Source organism: Syngnathoides biaculeatus, chromosome 3 (genome assembly GCF_019802595.1).
Source record: "Syngnathoides biaculeatus isolate LvHL_M chromosome 3, ASM1980259v1, whole genome shotgun sequence".
NCBI lineage: Eukaryota > Metazoa > Chordata > Actinopteri > Syngnathiformes > Syngnathidae > Syngnathoides > Syngnathoides biaculeatus.
In genome coordinates this window covers 33,645,359-33,668,336 of record NC_084642.1, presented here as the reverse complement: position 1 = coordinate 33,668,336, position 22,978 = coordinate 33,645,359, and the positions used below count along the sequence as shown (strand labels likewise).

General features: G+C 39.1%; 2 protein-coding genes across 2 annotated transcripts in view; both read right to left on the bottom strand.

Annotated features, from left to right (window-relative positions):
• The window catches only part of mybpc3 (myosin binding protein C3), a 46,505-nt gene extending 34,804 nt beyond the window's left edge, over positions 1-11,701 (bottom strand). The window contains exons 1-7 of the mRNA XM_061815507.1: positions 11,643-11,701; positions 5,144-5,413; positions 3,861-3,983; positions 2,732-2,809; positions 2,253-2,401; positions 1,951-2,068; positions 1,775-1,823 (exon numbers count right to left, since the gene is read on the bottom strand). Coding sequence (XP_061671491.1) covers positions 1,775-1,823; positions 1,951-2,068; positions 2,253-2,401; positions 2,732-2,809; positions 3,861-3,983; positions 5,144-5,413; positions 11,643-11,667 — 812 coding nt within the window. The 5' untranslated portion in view covers positions 11,668-11,701. The remainder of the gene's footprint in view (positions 1-1,774; positions 1,824-1,950; positions 2,069-2,252; positions 2,402-2,731; positions 2,810-3,860; positions 3,984-5,143; positions 5,414-11,642) is intronic.
• Positions 11,702-13,667: 1,966 nt separating this feature from the next.
• Positions 13,668-21,244, bottom strand: spi1b (Spi-1 proto-oncogene b). Its single transcript, XM_061815506.1, has 5 exons — positions 17,461-21,244; positions 16,810-16,897; positions 15,704-15,900; positions 15,401-15,551; positions 13,668-14,485 (listed from the first exon to the last, which is right to left on the bottom strand). The coding sequence occupies exons 1-5, from the start codon at positions 17,500-17,502 to the stop codon at positions 14,172-14,174; spliced, it is 792 nt and encodes a 263-aa protein (XP_061671490.1). The 5' UTR covers positions 17,503-21,244; the 3' UTR covers positions 13,668-14,171.
• Between the last annotated feature and the right edge of the window lie 1,734 nt (positions 21,245-22,978).

Here is a 22,978-nt window from a genome sequence, read left to right as displayed (position 1 = left end):
AATGTAAACTTGAAAAAAAGTTGTGGTCCGTACTTCTTTGTAGTCCATTAACACAAGAATTGATCTTCTCGTGTTAGATGGGAAGCAAACATTTCGTCTAAATGTTAGTTTGGGCCATGAGAAGCATCAGAATGCATTCAAGTACCAACAGAACACTCCTGCACTTGAATGCAGCGCATGAGAGAGAAAACAAGACAAACCAGCATTTTTGCATGTCTCAAAGGTGAGTGTGTGGTTTGTGCGAATGTGCGGTGGAATAACAACACTCATTAACTGTGCTTCCTCTGTGTTAACCCAGTGGAGGAACTGGAATATTGAAAAGCCTGTGTGTCTTAACACATCCAGCGCTTTCAGTCGGTTCCAAGCCCCTGTGAAGGCTCACTCTGTTGGATTGCTGTTAGTGCAGCTGTCACTGCTGTTTTGACTGAGACCCAGACGCAGATCACAGGGAGCTTGTCTCCTAATGTGTCGTGCAGATTTTAAATGCAACACAAGCAGTTTTCTGTTGGACGCTCAAGGCCAGCGAGGCCTTCTTTATTGGCCCAAACACAACTGAAAAATTTGACCTGTAAACATTTTACAAATAAACTTTTATTAATGTATTCCTAACGGCCTATTCTCTTTATTTTATAGCATTTCTCTTGGCAGAACTACCGCTAGTACTGTATGTGGATGGTTTCTTTTTCATTATTTTTGTTGTAGTTTTGTCCAATCAGATTTCAGCATTTGTGTTCCCACGTCATCCACTCTGCCCAAGGCCTTTACAATTAGGAAGGCAGGCTAATGTAACTTAAACCGAGTTATATTTTTCATGTTCATGTTATTAGATAAATATGGATTTTGAACTGCTCCAATTGATGTTGTGTACCACCTTTGTCAACTGTAGCTGTGACTGCACTAGATATTATGACTACACGTTATGAGACACGTGTCAGTTGGATTTCAAAGGTTGCCACAATGTTGTCATTAGCATTTCTATAATTTGAGCTGCTCTTTCCTTCTCGTTTTCTTCTCCAACATGTTCTACCTTCATTGTTCCTTTAAAAGTTTAGAATTCAGAAAACTGCTTCAGTTGCATTTGAAATCAGAGAAGAAACTGACTAGAGTTAAAGGTTTATCAAGCTCAGTCCTTGTTTCTTTCTTCGGGAACACTCTTGAATGTTTAACTTTTGCCTGTACAGATAAAACATTCAACCTCTACTACCTTATTGATGCTCCACTTCTCTTCATATCAGCGTCGCTCCTAATAGGTTAGCATTTCTGCAGTTACTCCACACAGTAACTATACAATTTGTCCTACGGTGCTTGGTCTCAAAGATCTGACAGTATGTTGGGTGACATTGAGTCATGATGCAATCATATCAGACAGATTGCCAAAAATATATTATTTTGGGATCTACAGTGTAATGGGTGAAAAGTAAACTCACAATTAGGGGATAGTAAATGTAAAATAAGAAAGAAGTGTTCAATAATCTTAAACTTGTCCAATTCAGTTTCAACAACATTTCATGCACGGAGGTATGCCAGAAACAGATTAAGGGGATGTTTACAACACTCAAGTTATAATGATGACTGTTACTCAACGTATTCATGCCAAATGAAGATACGATGGAAATGAGTAAGAATGTGTTCTATTGTATGTATAAAATATTGACACAATCGCAAAACTACCACTGTTACCACATGCTCAACCGGGGTACATATCGACAAACAACCATTCACACCCATTGCCAATTCACAGTCCTCAGGTAACCTAAGAAGCAAGATAACTTACGTGCGTCGAAAAGCTGCTCTTATGTCAAAACCCTCAGCAGTACAAACCTCTGGCACGCAGACAAATAATGTAAAAAAATCATTTGAAACATGGAAACGGTCGTGATATATCAAAGAAAACACTGAGAACATAAAAAAAAGAGCATCATCATCAAATGAGACAAGTGATCAACTCACCATGTACAGTCAGTTGAAAATTACAGCTGTCAAATTTGTCTCTGGATAAAACTTCACATCTGTAAGCGCCACCAAAGTTAGCTTTAGCTTCCATTATGTGCATCTCAAACGTGTAGACCTGTTTAGGGGTTGATGCAGAACTTTGATTACCATACTTTATGGCTACTTCATGGACAAAACAATGCAAGCACGATAACTTTCACCATTTGCAATACCTACTGTTCCTCAGAGTATATACTGTATATATATAGTATAGACAATGACTTTGTGTGGCAAAAAGTCAACAGAATGAGGTAGTCTACTTTGGTGTTGCGGTCATAGAACTCCTTTAGCTGCAGGTGGTTTCCAGACTTGCTGGCGAGGTCCATCCACTTCCCTTTAAACCATTTGATAGTTGGTTTCTTCAGCAGTGATTCGGCATTGACTTTGGCCACAAATGTGATATTTCCACCTGAACAAGGGAGTAGAGTTTATATTAGAGTACATATAGCAACTTTAAGATGTTGGACTCCATTTGGTAGCATTAGCCATACTTCTTCTCAAAACAGAACAGATTTAAAGGAACCCTAACCTTCTCATAGTAATGTCAAAACTGTTTTCAAGGGTACATGTATTCTCTCTATCCCGACAATATTTTAGGGAGGCTGTTGGAAGGGGGTTTGTGCACTATACTGTATATGTACACAAACGCTCACAAAACTGATCTAAATTTGATGTGTCTTTACTTGGAAGCAGCCCACAGGAGCGCTCAATCTTCAGCATTGAATAGGAAGATGCTCACCGACAGCAACCTCTCCGCTTTTGGGTTTCTCTGTGAAGAGGCCAATAAGGTCCTGTCTGGTGTCTGCTTGCTGTCCATCTGTAAAATTCAAAGTATACATTACAATAGAATACATCAAGTCCGGAAATATAATGTTCAAAATCAATGTGGAAAGGCAAACAATCACTAACTAAAGTCAGTGGTCAAACAATGTGAAAATGAACGTGAAAACCAGATTATATTAGATATTAGATTTATTAAAAATGGAATAAGTTTCCAACAGAGCATCAAGAGTGAGTGTTTTCAAATCCAAATTAAAAACTCTTCTTTTTTTTCTGATACTCCCACTGCTCAGTGATATTTCTTGGAGTAAAAGGTGTTTTAATTGTACTTTTTCAAATGTTTTATTTATGTTTTAGAATGCTTCCACTTGGAATATAGCAGGGTGTTCAAATACTTATTTTATTCACTGCACATTTGCTTTGCTTTGCTAAAAGACTTAAAAACTAGGGTTGGGATGTTTTGGGATTTGAGCGATTTCCAATCCAAATTCGGATTCCTCATTTCAATTGCAGTTCCAAACGATTCTGGATTCCAATTCTTTTTGGGGGTTGGGTTGAAAATTATCTCTAAATTATGAACATCCGTTTTCTTAACAGCCTAAGTGATAAGTAGTACAGAAGATGGATGGATGGATGGATGGATGGATGGATGGATGGATGGATGGATGGATGGATGGATGGATGGATGGATGGGGCTGTTTTATTGCATCAAATATTTTTTTTATGTGCAAGATTTAACTTGACTTTCTGCTTCGCTCCTTTTGGTCACTTTCAGGGGACTATAGGCATTGAAACTGGGAACAATTTTTTTTAAAATTTGTATGAATCCTGGAGAAACATTTGTCCCAAATCCAATCTGTTCTTGATATTCTAAACACAGATCAGTGAATATGTGTAAAAAGCGAAATAGCCTACAATATAAACTTGCTCAATACCACACTAGGATCCAGAACCTAAGAACTGTGATGCACACATGCTAACCGCTATCACCAACGTGCTGTACCAACAAGCACACATTTCCAGAACAATCTGGAGGGATTTTAAACAGAGGCCGATATGACTGGATGATACCGGTTCAGCTGTCTCACCCTCAGACGGAGCTCCATCGTTGGCTGGGGCAGTGGCCCCGTCTCCTCTGGGTGTAGCATTCGGCTGCTCTTGTGTTACACTTGACTCGTCTGGCACAGTAACAGGAGCCTCAGCTGGAGTTTCTGTGTTTGAGTTACCATAGAGACAAAGCACGTCAGACATAGAGGAGACTTGCTCACCTCTTAATTCGGGATGTCAGGTGTTCTTTTGAGTGTTCTTATTCAGAGAAATGAGAGGGACAAATGACAATACTGTGCAACCTCTTGAGATGATGCAGTGCAGCACTACATTACTTCAAACTACAATTACTGATCAATGAATATATTATATTTTATTGTAAAAAATGAGTGATATTTTCTATTTTTAAAGGCAGAATTTCTTAAACCGATCAGGCGAATCATATTTTACTGTGCCACGAGACAGTGTTCATGTGATAATTGTTCAACAGTTTGTGTGTAATAAGGACAATGACAGTGGCATGTGATTCTTGAAAAGGTAATTTTTCAACCTCAGTTGAGAAAAAAATGTAGCAACATCAACCATTTCAGTGAAGGTGAACAATGTTCTTCACGAGTTATTTATCACATCAAGCGTCATGTGTTATCTTCTATGGTCGGATGCCCGTTTTTTTTTCCCCAGTGCGATATCAGCCCCCTCTCAGGCCTATCCCGATAGTGAGTGAAGTGCCACTCACTCATGACGAAATAATGTGCCAGTGGAATGTCAAGGTCACTTCACATACAGTTAGGAGATGTAGCACGTTCAATGCCAAAATGATCACGTTTCAGATAATAACTAATAACCGGCAATCTATAGTGGAATCATTACTCAGAAGCTCCCATATTCGGGGGAAAATGTACTGCTGCTATGTTGGCTTTTGGAAAATGGCCAGTTTAGAAGGAAAGCATTTTGGGAGTGTAATTGTTTTAGTCAGATGGACTTTGGGCTTGATAGAATATTTAGTAAAAATGAAATCAGTGGTTGTATCAGATTAAAATAATGTGTGAACTGTCAAGAAAAAAATGTAGAATATTTATAAGAAGCAAATAGAATGCAATCCATACATTTGCATATCATGCATACCGTTTTTAAGAATGTAGAATTGCTTCTTTTAAAGACCATAAATATCTACACTACCAATTGTACCGATCTGATTGAACGTTGATATGTACAGACGTCAAATACTATAGCGAAGTCAATGTAACGTGAGCACTGACTGTTTTGTGCTCAGGAAGCACAACCTGCCATTCAGCAGGCAGAGACCACCGCCAAAGTTTCCCACCTTTCTTTGACAGGACTTGCAGCTCAAACTTGACTTTTGAACCCCCAGCAATTACAGCATAGATGTTGGCATCTCCCTGGGTGACGCTCTTTATGATGAGGGAGTGCTTGTTTCCATTGGCTGTGATCTCGTATTTGTCGCTGCTGGCAAGATCCTTCGTGTTGCACTGCCATTTCACTTTTGCGTCAGACTTCTCTGTTTCTGCTTCAAAGACCACTGAGGACCACTCTTCCACTTCCTGCGTTTTTGGCTTTTTGGCAAAGGCTGAAACTGAAATGACAAACTGACATCAGGAGCTTTTAACTGTACTGGCAGTCTTCAAAACAGCAAGCTCTCTCAACATAACAAATACGAAACTCCAACTGCAACATTTTTACATTGTAAAATATGTGATAAATATATCTTGGTATAGCAAAGATTAAAATATGTGCCTAGTATGGTAACTAAGTTCATAGTTTTGTGTCCGTGTTCTGTGGCAAACTGTGTATGATGTATGATTTTCCGTAGTCCATGTTAGCAAGTTAGCTTGTGGCCTCCCTAATGAGTTTAATTATAGGATGCATATGCGGCGGGCTCATGAATGAGTGTGGCAGTCTTTAGTTGCACCAGGCACAGGTATCACAGCAGTGTGATTATCTTGAATCTATTTTTGCAGCCTTGGAGTCTTTGAAATACTTGTGGACCCTTAGTGTTTCTGAAGCCAGGGGATTTATTTCCATCAAGTAAGATTACAATAATAACAATGACCTTAACACTGTGATCTCATATGATTACAACCCAAGAGTAGCCTAAACATGTTTTCAACAAGACCACTTCAGGATGTGGAAATGCAATACAAAGTTTAATACTAACACTAAATAGCATCTACGTTGCGGTTCTATAACTCTTTAATCAATGGATTTGAACACAAACCGTGCAACAACACATGTAGACAGAAAAATGACTATCAGTGGCATACTGATGAGCTCACAGGAGATGAGACATCTCACTGAACAGTACTGTATATGCATCTGTCTGTGGTATATTGTCCCAAGGTGGCGAAGGTGGCCACACCAGAAAGAGCACTACAATGGCAACTCAATAAATGGAGTGTGACAAAAAGAATACATTTTTTCCTGATGTCATTTCTGTATGTTTTGATAACATACAACAATACACACATTCCAACCATATTTGTTTTTAGAGGGGAAGAAATAATCGATTTTACAGACGTGTTTCAAGTCACGAGTATGGTCACAGAAGAAATTAAACTTGTATTACAAAGCACCACTGTATATTGAACTGATACATTATTATGACAAATGTGGTAATAATGAGAAAAGATTTACTGTAAGTAAGCAAAATGTAGAAAAACAACACAACAACCAAAAAAATCTTGGTACTATACTATGACTTAAGGAATTTTGCTCATCATTGAGTCATCATTGAGTGTCTCACAAACTGTTAAGCCAAATATGATAAAAGTTCTTCTTATTTTTAATGACTATTGATTTATGTCAACAGTATATCTTGTTTTATCTCACATTCTTCTTCTTCTTCTTTTCCTTTCAGCTTGTCCCGTCAGGGGTGGCCACAGTGCGTCATCCCTTTTCCATCGAAGCCCATCTCCTGCATCTTCCTGTCTAACACCAACTGCCATCATGTCTTCCCTCTCAACCTTCTCTTTTGTCTTCCTTGAACTCTCATGCCTGGCAGCTCCATCCACATCGTCGTTCTACTACTATACTCACTCTTTCCGCTAGATGTGTTGAAACCAAGTCTGCTTTGCTCTGAGATATTTTCAAAACGTTTAACCATGGCTGTCCCTGTGATGAGCTCATTTCCAACCCCATCTAACTTGGTCACTCCCAGTGAGAACCTCAACATTTTCTTTTCTCCACATTGATTTAATTTATCAAATAATCAATCATGCCTTTCCAGTACATACACCCTTTTAAGTTTCCCTCCACTGTTAACTGTTAATCACAATGTCATCTACAAACATCAGTTTATCGTCATCTGTCATCCTATCCATCATCACTGCAAACAAGAAGGGGCCCAGAGCCATTGCAGTAGTCATTCTAGGAGTGAAACCATACTGGTTCTCGCAAATACTTCTTTCCTGAGTGCAGCCTCGACCACTCTTTCCCATAACTTCATTGTGTGGCTCATGAACTTGACTCTTCTTTAGCTCCCACAGCTCTGCACATAAGCCTTGTTCTTAAAAATGGGAACTCGCACTTTTTTACTCCAATCTTTTGGTACCTTCTCACCCAGTAGAATTTTGTTGAACAACCAAGTTAAAAATGCCACCTCTCCTAGATGCTTCCGTACCTCCAGAGTTACCACAACTGCTTTTCTATTTTTCATCCTCTAGAGTGCTTTTCTAACTTTCTCATTACAAGTCATTGCTACTTCCTCGTCTACCACATTTGCCTCTCCTACTTTTCCTTCTCTGTAAATTTCCTCCTCCGTCAACTTCCCAAAGTATTTTTGCCATCTCTCAAGCACACAACTGGCAAGTCAACACATTTCCTTTTCTACCCTTAATAATCTCTAACCTCCTCCACATCCTCACCATCTGTATCCCTCTGCCAAGGCAACCTGCCTACATCTTTTTCTCCTTCTTTAGTGTCCAAACTGCCATACATCACACCACACGCCTCGTTTGGCCTTTAACAACTCTATCTTTGCTCCATATCGCATCTCCGTAATATTCCTTCCTCCTCTCCTCAGTCCTCTCAGTGACCTACATCTTCTTCGATAACCTCTTTTCTTGTATGACTTCCTGTACTTTGAGGTTCCATCACCAAGCCTCCTTTTCCCCTTTCCCACCAGAAGATACACCAAGTACCCCCTTCCTGTCTCTCTGATGACCTTGGTTTTAGTAGTGCAGTCTTCCAGAAGCTCCTCATCGCCACTGAGCGTTTGTCTCACCTTTTTTTGACAAGCAATTCAGCACTTCTATTGTCTCAGCTTGCACAATGTTTCTCTGCTCTACCTTTGTCTTCTTAATCTTCCTCCCCACTGTCAGAGTCATCCGACACACCACCATCCTATGCTGTCTAGCCACACTCTCCCCTTCCAGTCACATAATCCCCTTCAAATGGCATCATCTGTACAATACATAATCCAACTGCATGCGTCCACCGCTGCTCTTGTAGGTCATCCGTTGTTCCTGCCTCTTCCAGAAGAAGGTGTTCACTACAACCTCTTACAACCTTTTTGCAAAGTCTACCAGTATCTGTCCCTCCAAGTTTCTATCCTGGATGCCAGGCTTACCCATCACTTCTTCCCCCCAACATTTCCATTGCACCAATCACAACTCTTTTTCTCTATCTGGGATGATAAGAACCACTCCCTCGAGGCCCTGACAGAATTTCTATTTCACTTCTTGGCCACTAATGACATTATGCATAACACCCTCAACTTCAAGTTTCACCTCCACGACATTCTTCATTAACCCAACCTTAATTCTTCTTTTTCTTTCGGCTTGTCCCATTAGGGGACGCCACAGTGTGTCATGTTTTTCCATTTAAGCCTATCTTGTGCATTCTCCTCATCTTTAACACCCACATGTTCTCCCTCACCACATCCATCAACCTTTCCTTTGGTCTTCCTCTCGCTCTTTTGTCTGGCAGCTCCATCCTCAGCACCCTTCTACCAATATACCTCTCCTGTGAACATGTCCAAACCATCTAAGTCTGCTCTCTCGAACCTTGGCTCCAAAACATCCAACTTTGGCTGTCCCTCTAATGAGCTCATTTCTAATCCTATACAACCTGTTCACACTAAGCGAGAACCTCAGGATTTTCATTTCTGCTACCTCAAATTCTGCTTCCTATTGTCTCTTCAGGGCCACCGTCTCTAATCCGTACATCATGGTCACGGCCTCACCACTGTTTTATAAATTTCGCCCTTCATCCTGGCGGATACTCTTCTGTCACATAGAACACTAGACACCTTCAGCCAACTGTTCCACTTTCTTCACTTCCTGACCACACTCTCCATTGCTAATTATTTTTGACCCCAAGTATTTGAAGCCGTCCACCTTCGCTATCTCTTCGCCCTGGAGCTTGACTCTTCCTCATCTGCCCCTCTCATTCACGCACATATATTCTGTTTTACTTGGGGTAATCTTCATTCCTCTCCTTTCCAGTGCGTGCCTCCATCTTTCTAATTGTTCCTCTGCATGCTCCCTGCTTTCACTGCAGATACTTAATTCTATCCTGAGTCTAGCCTCCACTACTCTTTCCCATAACTTCATTGTGTGCCTCATCATCTTTATTTCTCTCCAGTTTCTACAATTCTGAACATCGCCTGTGTTCTTAAAAATGGGGACTAGCACACTTTTCCTCCATTCTTCAGGCCTTTTCTCTCCCGCTAGTATTCTATTGAATAAGTTGGTCAAAAACTCCACAGCCACCTCACCAAATTGCTTCCATACCTCCACTGGTATGTCATTGGGACCAACTGTCTTTCCATTTTTCATTCTGTTCAGTGCCTTTCTACCTTCTCCCTCACTAATCAATGGCACTTCCCGGTCGTTCACGTTGCCTCTTCGACTCCACCTTCACTCCCAATTTCTTCATTCATTAACTTCTCAAAATACTCTTTCCATCTACTTAACACACTACTGGCACCAGTCAACATATTTCCATCGCTATCCTTAATCACCTTTACTTGCTGCACATTCTCCCCATCTCTATCCCTCTGTCTGGCCAACATGTAGAGATCCTTTTCTCCTTCTTTCGTATCCAACCTAGAGTACATGTCATCATATGCCTCTTGTTTAGCCTTTGCCACCTCTACCTTTTCCCTATGACACATCTCAATGTATTCTTTATGCCTCTCTTCTGTCCTCTCCGTGTCCCACTTCTTCTTTGCTAATCTCTTACTTTGGATGAATTCTTGTATTTTGGGGTTCCACCACCAAGTCTCCTTCTCCCTTTTCCTACCAGAAGACACCCCAAGTACTCTCCTGCCTGCCTCTCTGAATACCTAGGCAGTAGTATTCCAGTCTTCTGGGACCTCTTCTTGTCCATCTAGAGCCTGTCTCACCTCTTTCCGGAAGGCCACATGACATTCTTCCTTTCTCAACTTCCACCACGTGATTTTCTACTGTACCTTTGTCTTCTTAGTCTTCCTACCCACTACCATAGTCATCCTACACACCACCATCCTATGCTGTCGAGTTACACTCTCCCCCACCGCAACCTTACAGTCGGTAACCCCCTTCAGATTACACCGTCTGCACAAAATATAATCCACCTGCGTGCTTCTACCTCCGCTCTTGCAGGTCACTCTATGTTCCACTCTCTTCTGGAAATAAGTGTTCACCACTGCCAATTCTATCCGTTTTGCGAAGTCAACAACCATCTTTACCTCAAAGTTCCTTTGCTGAACGCCGTACTTACCCATCACTTCTTCATCGCCCCTGTTTCCTTCGCCCACGTGTCCATTGAAATCTGCACTAATCACAACTCTCTCTCTCTCTTTGGGATCCTCAGGACTACTTCATCTAGATCCTTCCAGAATTTCTCTTTCAACTCGAGATCACATCCTACTTGTGGGGCATAGCCGCTAATCACATTATACACAATACCCTCAATTTCAAATTTCAGCCTCATCACTCGATCTGAGACTCTTTTCACCTCCAAGACATTCTTCGCCAGCACTTCTTTTAAAATAACCCACAAAACCTAACCCAACCTTAATTAATCATTTAAAATATATACTCCATGGTAAAATAATTTCAGCCCTGCCCCGAAACATCTTATTTTACTGCCATTCCACTAGTTATAGACGCACAGTAGAACAACCTTTCTCATAATCATCATGTCAGCCAAATCCCAAGCTTTTTCTGTTTTCCTATTCAGTTCTAGGGTCTGTGCTTTCCTCGTCTTCTGCCAAAGAACCTCCTTTCCACCTCTCCTTCATCTTTGACCCACAGTAACTGAATGTCCACTGGCACCCTGTAGGATTAACAGTGGCAGGAGCAAACAGTGTTAACATGGGCCACGACCGATCTGATTTGAAATTCTTTGGATAAACATTTGTTCGCAACATTTTGAGCCGGATGACCTTCCTAACTCAACCCTTTGCATTTAATGAGAGCTTGGGACCAGCCTATAGTTTGTACTGCTTGTACCACTCATTGGGATGCATTCATTATGATTACATCATTATTTTAAAAATACTTTTTCTAAGGTTTTCACCCAGGACAAAGTGGAACAACAACAACTGTAAAAAAATTCTAAAATTGTAAACGTTACAACATTTTGTGGGAAACGCATATCTGATCAAGCCCGTGATAGCAGTTTGATTGTGGTTAATATTGCTTAAGACAGCTGTGAAGGAGCACATTCATGCCATTTGTTCTCACGTCTCGAATGTTTTGTGTCTTGCCAGGGACAAAATGTTCACGTTAAAGAGTGCAGCTAACAGCTGAAATAAGTGAACATTGGGGTACACAATATTAAAAAAAATATCGAGGAGATGTACTAAGTGGCACACTCACTTGTTTTTTTGACTGGCTCTGGCATCTTCCAAAAGGATGTTCTCTCCTCCACGGGGGACTTTCTCTGCTGTCTATTGTTGTCTTTTGCCTTTATAGGTGTGCTCCCCCCATACAGCGCCACCTCTCCAGACACTTTCATTCTAAGCCCAATACAATGGCCAAAGAACAACAGCTGCCCCCACATACGTCCCATCAAAGCTCATACTGTCCCAGGATCACACACATGCACACACACCCACAGGCTATATTTAAACCATCATTTCCTCCAACACCTCGCCTGAATGACAGGCCTTGAGAGTGGGAGCCAAGGATGTTAGCCATCAGTTAAATTTAGAACTTAAAAAAAAAAAAAAAAAAAAGAAGATGATGCTGTGTGCATGCTGTACATTTGACATTGAACACAAAAAACAATTACCACCCATTGTTCAGTTTTTGGAGTTTTATTTATCGCTTATATTTATGCTGTATGCTGAAAGAAAATTAAAACTAAAATGGAAATTCAGTGAAATACAGAAAGTAAGTTTCCTTCGGCTTGTCCCGTTAGGTGTCGCCACAGCGTGCCATCTCAGATGAATGCTCACATTTGTTTGGCACAGTTTTTACACCAGATGCCCTTCCTGACGCAACCCCTCTCTTGGAGTGGAGGCCCCAGTGGGATACAACCTCACGACCCCTGGTTTACCAAACCAATGCTCTAACCACTCAATAATTTCATTTTCATTGTGTACGTGCTGGGACAGTGAAATATTAAATTTTTAGCAGCTAATACTCCTCATTTCCTCTCATTGTGCCTTTGGTTTCAATTTAACCCATTAATCTGTTGTAGTCTCTTAACAATAAATTGCACAAAACCTTAGGGGGAACCGTGGAGCTAAAAAGGAACTCTAGGATTGTTCCTGCATTCAGAGTGTAATAACTGAGTCAAACAATAGTTGAGAGCGCATGGAACATTTAACGATCACAGGAGTAATCTTCCCTCAAATCCCTCTTTTGCTATAGTTTTGGACACTCCACTCAAATATTGTAGTTGTTGGCCCTGTTTCCAATAATTGAGATTCATGCTCTGCTTTAGTGATTTTGGACAACTCTCATTGTCCAAAATTCAACCGTTATTCATTGGTTCAATTCTATCTTCACCATAGAGGGGAGCTGTTTGACTTTTAAAACTACCTTTAGAACAGTATATTTCACATTTTTAAACAGTGGCAATATTCTAACATATCCAAATTTAATTTACATGACATGATAACATTGTTAACTCGTCTCCACCACTTGGAAGTGAAAGACACCATTGACAACATTTCTTGTTCTTCTTGAATCTCTCTGGGGTTGAGGTGACTGAGATAGTTAAAAAGTTCCTCGGTGGCTGGATGAGATCTGATGAGTCCTCTGGAGGAATTTACCGCTAGCAATGGCTACCTGCACTTGCTTCCTTAGCAATAGCAAAGCACAGCCTCCCTTCATTCTTTGTCATCTATTTCTCGCAGTAATGGTAAGTGAAGCATCTTATATTTTTCATTTTAACGTTTTTTGTTTTTTTTTTAAATGACGTTCCAACACCCATCCATTTCTGAGCCGCTTATAGAGTCACGGGAATGTTGAAGCCAATCCCAGTGGTCATCGTAAATTTGGACTTTAACGGTGAAATCCAATTTATGGTAAAATTTGAGTTATTTCACTAGTGTATGAACAGATCTTGGTTGTAAACCAAGGACTCCCTGTATTTTTTCATTTTATTGTAGTTACAATTGCTGCGATTGGCTGGCAACCAGTTCAGGATGTACCCTGCCTCTTGCCCGTTAACAGCTGGGATAGGCTCTAGCACTCCCGCAACCCTTGTGAGGATAAGCGGCTAAGAAAATGAATGGATGGATGGATGGATGGATAGTTACAATTGCTGAGGTTTCACAGCGATCTAAACTCACGCGCTCACACAAAGAGCATTTTCAAAAGAAGAAATTGAGTCAGGCTTCATATACAGAACATTCTTAAATACAAAAGTCTCACGTGTACACATTTAAAAAGAACGTGGCATTCACATTTAATTGTGTCATGAAATAAATGTTTAATGCATTTTTCAGTGATTCGACAGTTTTATACTATAATACAAAAATCTCACTTGGAACAAATATTCTGGTAAATCAGTCCCTTCCTTAATCTATTGTCTTTAAATAACAGGTTACATATTTAATATAAAGGCACTAATTTATTTCCACAATGATACTTTGCTGTACACACAAATAACTCACTCCAACTTTCCCATGTCTCAGAATGGCAAAAGCAGTAGACAGGGATGGCAGTTACTGGATTAACTAATCTTTACAGAGTATTTTTACACACTATTTTGTGCTGTGAGAAATAAGATAATCACAGTGTAAGCCAGTATGCTCTTTCCAAACAGCTTTCACGATGGTTGCTTCTATTTCTACTGCTATTTACAAGGAATGTTAACATCGAGTTGACAGTTACACCAGGAACCGAAGGTCAGATGGTAACATTAACTGTATTTAGCATAATTCTGTTGTCTGCCTACATATATGGCTTTCTCTCCAAATAACTCTTCCCAAGGACCTCATCACTGAACTGGTACGTCAGTTTCTTCTTGATCTTTTTTACCTCTCCAGTTTTGCCGTAGTTGCGCAAAGCCCGCGCCATCTTTTGATAGGTCATTTTTTTACGGTTGCCCTTTTGGATTCCCCAACGGTGTGCGAGAGCCTCCTTGTGTTTGGATGAAAACTGGAACATTCCTTTTTCTCTGTCCACCCACCAGATGCTGTCCTTCATATCGCCATTTCGTAAAAGATCCAACAGGAACTGATATAAACGAATCTTCTTTTTGTTGCCTTTGGAGAACATCAAAAAGAGACACAATGGTTAATTTTGTTCAATTTTCAAAACTGTTTGGTTTTGAGAATTTCTCAAATCCAGTATATAGATGCACAACATTTACATGGAGGAAATCTCAGGGAATAAAATTTTTGACTGTTTTTTTTTTTTTTTAACTGTGTGGTTTTGGGGCAGGATTTTATTGCTTTGAGCACCTGTCCCAAGCTTTAGCCACAACTTGTTCTCTTGTATGAATGGCAATAACGAGATTATTGTCTCGCCCATTATCTAATGGTTGAGCATTTAATTCTTCTGCCTGTCACTTGACATCACTGGCATGGAAAGATGAACAAAGCCGCATACTGTATGTAATTGGTAAGTATAATTTTAATAACATTGGATCATTTCCCCACTCTACCCCTGATGATATCTCACAGAACACTAGTTTGTCATTAAGAACACAGAAAAATGCTATATAAAAATGTTATGACCTATTAACATGAAAGTATAATTGAAAAAAGTCATTAAAAATATTGCAGTTTTCATCCCATTTCTTCTATTTTAGAAGTTTCAATGGAGGCAAATAGCAGGAATGTGTCATCTCCACTCGGGTCACCTCTTTTAGCTTGACAGAACCAGAAGCACACATGCTGTAGTCTGCAAAAGGCAGTTCGCCACAAAGAGGGAGTACTAAAAATATCATCATTGTGTCTGTGCTGGCTGAGTGTTTAAACTATAAATCTGATGAGCTAATACCCCCAAAGTATTTTGCCTGACAGGTCAAGTTTCTGATGATAAATGATGATACGTAAGATGAGCTGGAGGACTGAAAGAACACACAGCACTAACACATTTATTTTATTTGGTTTTGTTCCCCATGAAAGCTCTCATACTGTATTTCAATACAAATACTTGTGAATGCAGTTCCTTACCCATCTCTCCAGGTATGACGTAAGGAACTTGATCACGAAGGCACTCCTCATCAGACACTTCTAGGGGGGGACTTTGACGTCCATGTTCTTCATCATCAGTGCTGTGCTGGGACACGTGTGTGGGGTACACAGTCCGTGGGAAGAATGTTACCTTCAAAACCGGAGACAACATTCTCAAAATCTCAAATCTCATTAGATTATAATATGGTAGAAAGGGATTGTTTGTTCAAAATATTTCCCAAAGGTCTGGCTCTATTCAGGGAGAATAATTACATTTACTGATTTATTAACTATGGGACTCACTGGTTGCTGTAACATATGAGTATGCGCCCCAAGGTTTGGATCCAGGAGATTTTCTGCATCGTAGCGCATGACCTCGTGTCGGATTAGACCGGGCGGGTGCAGGGCCTGCACGCTCTGCAATTCTGTGAAGTTTGTCTCTGGGAGGTTTTCAAACTCAACAGGGTGTACGTGAGTGTGCTGGTGATAATCCCAGTGATCTAATGAGAGAACACAATGAAACGCGGGATTACCTTAAAGTGAGTTATTACGACACACTCTTATTCAAAGAAACTGTATTTTTTTGGAACAAGGAGACTTTGATGAGATTAAGAAATAATATGTCAGCCCTTTTAATTAAAAAACAAATGTAGGGGAACTGAACTAATCAAAATAGGCATTGGGACTAAATAAACAATTGACACATTTGACATTTGAAGATATAATATTGTCAACTGCTGGGTTGAATCTAATGTAGCGATTTTTTTTACATTTAATGTAACAATTTTATGCAATCTATAAAATTGAAACCAGACTAAAAATAAACTGCCAGCATGCTCAATGCATTTAAAAAAAAATCACAATGGAATGTGGATTTCCCTCAATTGAGTGGAAACAAATTTCAAAATTTATTTATGTACAGTAGAATTTCTTTCTGCAGTACTCAGTGACGAGGGGTACTTTTACTTATCACTTCATTTTCTCCATTAAGACTGTTTGGGTGGAATATTCAAAACTGTTTCTACCAAGAGAAATTCAAGAAAACCCCAAGGGGCAAAAATTGTTCTATGTCTGTAGTTGCAGCAGCCCAAAAAATAGCATCTGTTTCCTGTGCGCTTCAGCTGCACACATCGTATTCCCTTAACTACACACAAAAAAATAGTTAAATAAAAAATCACAAGCAATATTTTTCATTCTTCCTTCTCAAGTGTACATTTAATGTTCTTACGATTACTCATCAGGTTACAATGTTTTGTTTCTAATTAATTACACAAATTATGTTAATAATACAACATGTATTCATTATAAAAGCATATATAAAAACATTCGAAATAAAACAAAGTCATAATACCTTTTAAGAATTCAAGATAAGAAAATAATAATATCCAAAATGCAGGAGTAAAACTGACCTGCCTGTATCTCTGTGTCCAGAACATATGGACTATAATATTCTGGAATTTGTCTGTAGATCTCTGGATCATACATATCTTCTGAGGACTACAAGAACACAAAAATATATATATATAACACAATAAAAGACAAAAAACAGGTGAACTATCAATGTACATTTATCTTCAATTTATTTTAATCATAGTCTATTCTATAAATCACAAAAGGATATTTACATATTCAGATCAGATGAAATGGTAACTATACACCTGTATCTATTATTACTTAAACAAAATATATATCAGGATTTTTTTTTCCTTTGCCATTGCTATTCCGAAACTCTCAAGAACTGAAGTTTCGTTTTCATGTTGCCTGTAATATAAAGGACTGTTGGCATCCTGTACACAAATTACCAAAGAGCTCATGGTAATGTATCAAATATGAGATGGAAATGTCTTTCCTGTATCTACTAAATGCATTTCTCGTTAAAAACTAACATTTAAAAAAAAAAAAAAGAATCAGTGAGAATGGATATATATATATATATATATATATATATATATATATATATATATATATATATATATATATATATATATATATATATATATATATGTTACTCTAACAATGTCTGTTGATCTTTCGGACAATAAAAATGAGGGGATACTTACAGGTGCAATGAGATAACTCTCCATTCTGTAGGGATGCAACATTGGGGCTTCTTCTCCAACGAGTGGGCTCAAAGACACCTTGCAGACAAAATCTCTCACAACCTTTCAAAACCTTCGCAGCACCATTGCACAATGTTTCAAAATTTCCTCTCATTTAACGATAACCAAAACATGTCCCGCTCTCTTTCTTATTGTACAGGGTTGCTATTTATATTGACGTATATTACTCTTGTGAGCTGAACCGGTCCAAGAGGCCTTCAGCAGCTTGAAAAAGAAGAAGAAAAATAAGCAAAGACTGACTGTTTTTAACTTCTGTAAATTTGTGTGGGTGGGAGCAACAGAGTATGTCTTCTGCTTTGGGGGAGCCTCACATTTATCAGCGTCTTATATTGTCACCTCCCTTGGTGGCCCATCATCAGTGTCACTAATGAGTGACTAGCCATACTTATCTTGGGAATTTATTAAATAGTGCTTGCTCTGAAAAGTGTGCACTGTCCAAGATTGGCTAAATGGCCATCTCACTTCAACAAATGTGTTTTTTTTTTTTTAAGTTATCCCCAAATTAAGTTTAATCGAAAACATTCCAATATAAAAACGAAAGCAACAATTCAGCTAAATTTTGGTCCCGTTCCTCAAGCTTGCAATCTCGAATACCACACATACAACCGCACACATACCCGTACATGACTGGAAGATAAGATGAAGCTATAGTATCAGTTTTGGAGGTTCTGATTATCACAAAGGAGATACAGGAGCTTCAGAAAATGCCAAAGGGGATCTAGCCCCTGGTTGCTACCTCCTTTTTACAAAGAAACATACGAACCTTGCCTTGGAAGGATCTTACACCATTTGACAAACATTTTCTTTGCCATTACATTTCAGATACATTCCACAAGGATGTCTGTCCCACATTAATTTGTGCTAAAAAGACGTTTTGAATAGTATAATGTTCTCAAAAAAAAAAAAAGATTGTGAAACTCATATAAGTAGGCACTGTAACAAGGCAATAATTGGAAAGTAGGATTTCTTACTGCATAATATAATTAAAACTATTATTGACTACTTTGTCTCAAATAAAAATCATTCAGAATTCATAATAATAAATGCATATCAAATAGATGCTATAGTTATTCAAACTTTGGCTACATTTTTAGTAATGTTTCATTTATTGAATTGGTATCATCACTCTCGAAACGACACAAGAAAGTATATTTTTGAAAAAACTGTAAATCTTGATAGTGATATGATTAAAACTATTTGCCACTGCTTCCCTTTTTCAGTTGGAAAATGTTTCATTTCATTTAGTTCTGATGCAATTCTTAAAAAATACAGTATTATCAAACCTCAGAATCTTCCAAACTAAAGCATTAAAAAAACTCGATTTAGAATGTTAATATGGATAAGGGGGCTCTGTTGTCACGTTTGTGCAGAAACCCTTTCTGCAAGCTTTTCATTTATCCTCCTCATCCAGACTCTTGATGCACCCACTGCACGTAGGCCAAAAATGAAATGCCAAAAAAGTGTGATTGACTGAATGTGTAAGCTGAGTGGAACTTGTCTTGAAACTTGTAAATGTCATTATAATGCGAGAAAAAAAATAAAACGCACTTTAACTTCTGAAAAAGCCTTTTGAAAATGCAGTGGCGTTGGCTAGTTGGGAGGTCCAGTTACTTACACTTTGAAGAACAGCATGCGTTAATAAATATCCATCCATCAATTCTCTTACCTGCTTATGCTCACAGGGATAAATGAAAAGATAAATGAAAAGCTGGATCCTCTCCCAGCAGTCAACTGCCAGGAGGCGGAGTGCAACCTGAACTGGTTGCCAGCCAATCGTAGGGCACATGGATACAGACATGTTGTCTGTCACACTCAGAATCACACCTAGGGGCAATTTAGAGTGTCCAATTAATGTTGCATGTCTTTAGGATGTGCGAGGAAACCGGAGTGACTGGAGAAACCCCACACAAGCACGGGCAGAACATCCAAACTCCACACAGGGGGAGTCTGGAGTTTGAACCCCAGTCCTCAGAACTGTGAGAACAACACTCTACATATCTGCCACTGTGCCGCCGAGACCGACTCAATGGATATTAATTTACATTTGGCTTAACTGTACCTGTCGCCAAGACACAGGTGAACTGAACACAAGAAAAGATCACACTTTACACCTATGCAAAGTACAGGGAAAACGTTTAGACTTTACAACACCCATCCAGTATCTTGTCTAGCTAACGTGCATAATTCTCGTCCATGTTTGTGCACCGGGAGTATCTTCGAATTTTTTGCCCTCCTTGTGAGACATAAGGCCCAATGAAGAAAGCTGTGTCTTTTAGCAATGCTTATAGAATCCAAAGAAAATTAATTACCATGGAAACGAAGCTCAAGAGCATAAAAAGATCGGAGATAGGAGAGACACCGAGGAACATTGGTGAAGAGCTTGGCTTCAGTCAGTTGACAAAGCCCGTATTCTAGCGCATGTGAAGGGTTCCATTGCCATGTCTGATACAGTGATCACAAAACGTTTTTTTTTTATACTTGTCAAGATGGAGAGGCTACTTACGTTCTGGATTGAGGAACAGATTCCTTTGCAATTGCTAAGCATGGCCTCCCCTTTTTCTTCTCCATTCACCTCTGACCAGTAATAGTAAGTACAGCATCTTATTCTTTTTATTTCAATGTATTTGTTTTTACACAAAAAGTATTTTGACGTAAATTCTGACTTTAATGGTGAAATCCGACTTACAACGAAATCCAATTACATTACCAGTATAGGAACAGAACTCGTTTGTAGCCAGAGGACTCTCTCTAATAGAAATTGGTTATGTGATGATAAGCAAACATGCTCAGCAGGTAATCTGGGGTAAATATATTGCCCAAGCAAAATTTTCATTTTTTTTTCAGGAATTGTGTATCTCGTATCTTCTTGCCAATGCAATTGCCTACCTGCTGGCTTCCATCTGTCCAGTATAGTGTACTTGGATTTGTCTGTGAAGAGAGCACGCCTCAATAATGACACAGGCAAGTGAGGGTGAAGCTACAGTATGTCCACATGATTCAGGTTAAGACCCCTGTTCAGCCAACAAACACTTACCCGAAGAAGGTTTCTGAGTCTATTAAAACAGCATTAAGTCAAGTCGTTTGGTGTAGCAGACCTGGGATGGTGTGGTTACATGTGGTCTGTATTTGTGATGCCTCTCAGATGTGCTGACAACTTCTCAGAAATCAGAGCTGTACATTTTAGAGCTGGGTTTTATTTTAATGCGTCCAATGGGTCACTACTGCAATGATCACACTCTTGTCAGCATGTTGACGTGACTCAAGCGTCAGCTGAATAGATTTTTATGGCAAAGTTGATGTGTTCACATGAACAACTTTCAACTTATCTGTGAAATATAACACAAAAGCCTTTTGTTTGGATAGACACCACTTTTAAAGGGACTGCTGACTTTTTCCTTTGCATACCAATCCTTTTCATAGAAATCACCATTTCTAATGTCGGTAAAGAGGAGGATACACCGTAACCATGCTTAATGTCATAAGGGACATACAGTAAGGATATCATGTCAAACATCTGTTCATTTTCTAGATTTGATAATTACCCCACAAACTTGGTGACTCACTCCACTGCTATCAAGTTTTTACATCAAAACTGTCCGTATTGTTAATCTCCAAACTAATTAATATGAATAAAACAATAGATTTGTATTTTTTTGGCCACATCAAGACATTCTGGTATGTGAGAAAGTAGCACAATTATTGTTTCTCCACATAATTCTGTTTTTTCTTTGACTAAATGAAAAAAAAAAGTTGAGTTTAAGACACAAACTAAAAAAAAAAAGAATATTAGTGAAATAACTGATGAACACAAATGTCTAAAATTCTTTAAGTACTTTGTATTTTAATTCAGTTGTGGCATCATTCAGTCATCTACTGCTTCTATTGGACTGTTCTTTTTTTCTTTTTGGAAGAGCCTTTTTATCCCTAGTCTTTTGTTTGTAAAAATAAGCAAACATATGTACAAAGAAGATGACATTAAATTAACAAATAGCTTTATTTTTTTACATATATGGGCATCAAATGACACCAAACTTAGTCATGGAAGATTTCTATTGGCGTTCCATGAACTGATGTGAGTCAATATGGCTTCTGACAGAATTTGCAGCGCCAAAGTGTCAACAAGTCTCTCTTGTGACCCAATTCAAAACTCAGCTGAATTGAAAACTTTGTTTGGAGAATTGCCAGCATGGTTTAAAGCATACAGGTTGAATTTTGAGTGTGATATACCTCTCAAGTTTAAGATCAGTTTAGCCATGCATTTTTATTCCACAGTGCTGATAATCACAAAAAAAAGAGAACAATTATCACTGAAAGAAAGAAAATGGTTCAATATCATAGTATAGATTCACAAAAACATGCAGACAGGCACTAAATATTCAAAGCTTAATGCAAAAGAGTGCAATCCATAGCATCATCTAAAAGTAAACGTTTCTCCATTATGTCTTCTATGTGGTGTGTGAGCTGCGCAGATTACAATGCATAGCAACAGAGGCAGAAAAGCAAAATGAGGAACTGTAAACCTTTGTTTCGGATTCGCTTCTATGAATGTCCTTCAATGAATCCATGTACATGTCACAATGTTTAGATAATCCTGACTTTAATAAAGGTTCATTGTATCGTCATTTTGTTTGGTTTTGCTAGATTCAAGGATTAACCGAGTTCTCATTTTAGGAAAATAGAATTTCTAAAAAGAAACATTCAACAGAGCTTCATTCATTGTCAATAACTCGTACAAATAATTTAAGGTAACAATAATCAGATTCACAAGTATAAAGAATCTTATTCATCCATCCGTCGTCTTCTGGTTTTGGCAACTGGTTGAGCGAAGAAGTTTACACTTCACTCTCTCCGATCATTCCAGGGGTATCCCGATGCATTCCTACGCCAGCTGGTCTGTTCAGCATGTCATGGGTCATCTCCAGGGCCTCCACCCAGTCGAGGGGGCATCCAAAGCACATGTCTGAGTGACCTCCTCTGGCTCCTCTTGATGTGGAGGAGCAGCGGCTCATATCTAAGCCCATCCTGGATGAGTGAACTTCTCACCCGATTTCTAATAGATAGCCCAGACACACTCATCGAAGGAAACTCGTTTTGCCCACTTGCAGCGACGATTGTGTTCTTTCAGTCACAGCTCATGACCATACGTGACGATAGGAACGTATAAATATACCCATAAATCGAGGTCTTTGGTTTGTATTTTGAATCAGCTCCTTTGTCACAACAGACAGTTAAAGTGTCTGCAGCACTACACATACTACAGCAATACACCTGTCAATCTTGTGCTTCATTCTCCCCTCACTTGTGCACGAGACCCCGAGATACATGAACTCCTTCACTTGGAGCAGGATTTCCACCTCAACCTGGAGAGGAAACTCTATGCTTTTCAAACTGCAGACTCGGCCTTAAGATTTGGAGTTGTTGATTTTTATCCCAACTCTTTCACACTTGGCTGGAAATC

Bases quoted from the DNA above. Each gene is read 5' to 3' on its own strand.
- spi1b (XM_061815506.1), bottom strand. From the start codon at position 17,502: ATGTTGCATCCCTACAGAATGGAGAGTTATCTCATTGCACCT. The intron at 16,898-17,460 runs GTAAGTATCCCC...GTGTTCTTGTAG, and splicing joins AGAGTTATCTCATTGCACCT to TCCTCAGAAGATATGTATGA. The intron at 14,486-15,400 runs GTAAGGAACTGC...TGTTCTCCAAAG, and splicing joins CGTCATACCTGGAGAGATGG to GCAACAAAAAGAAGATTCGT.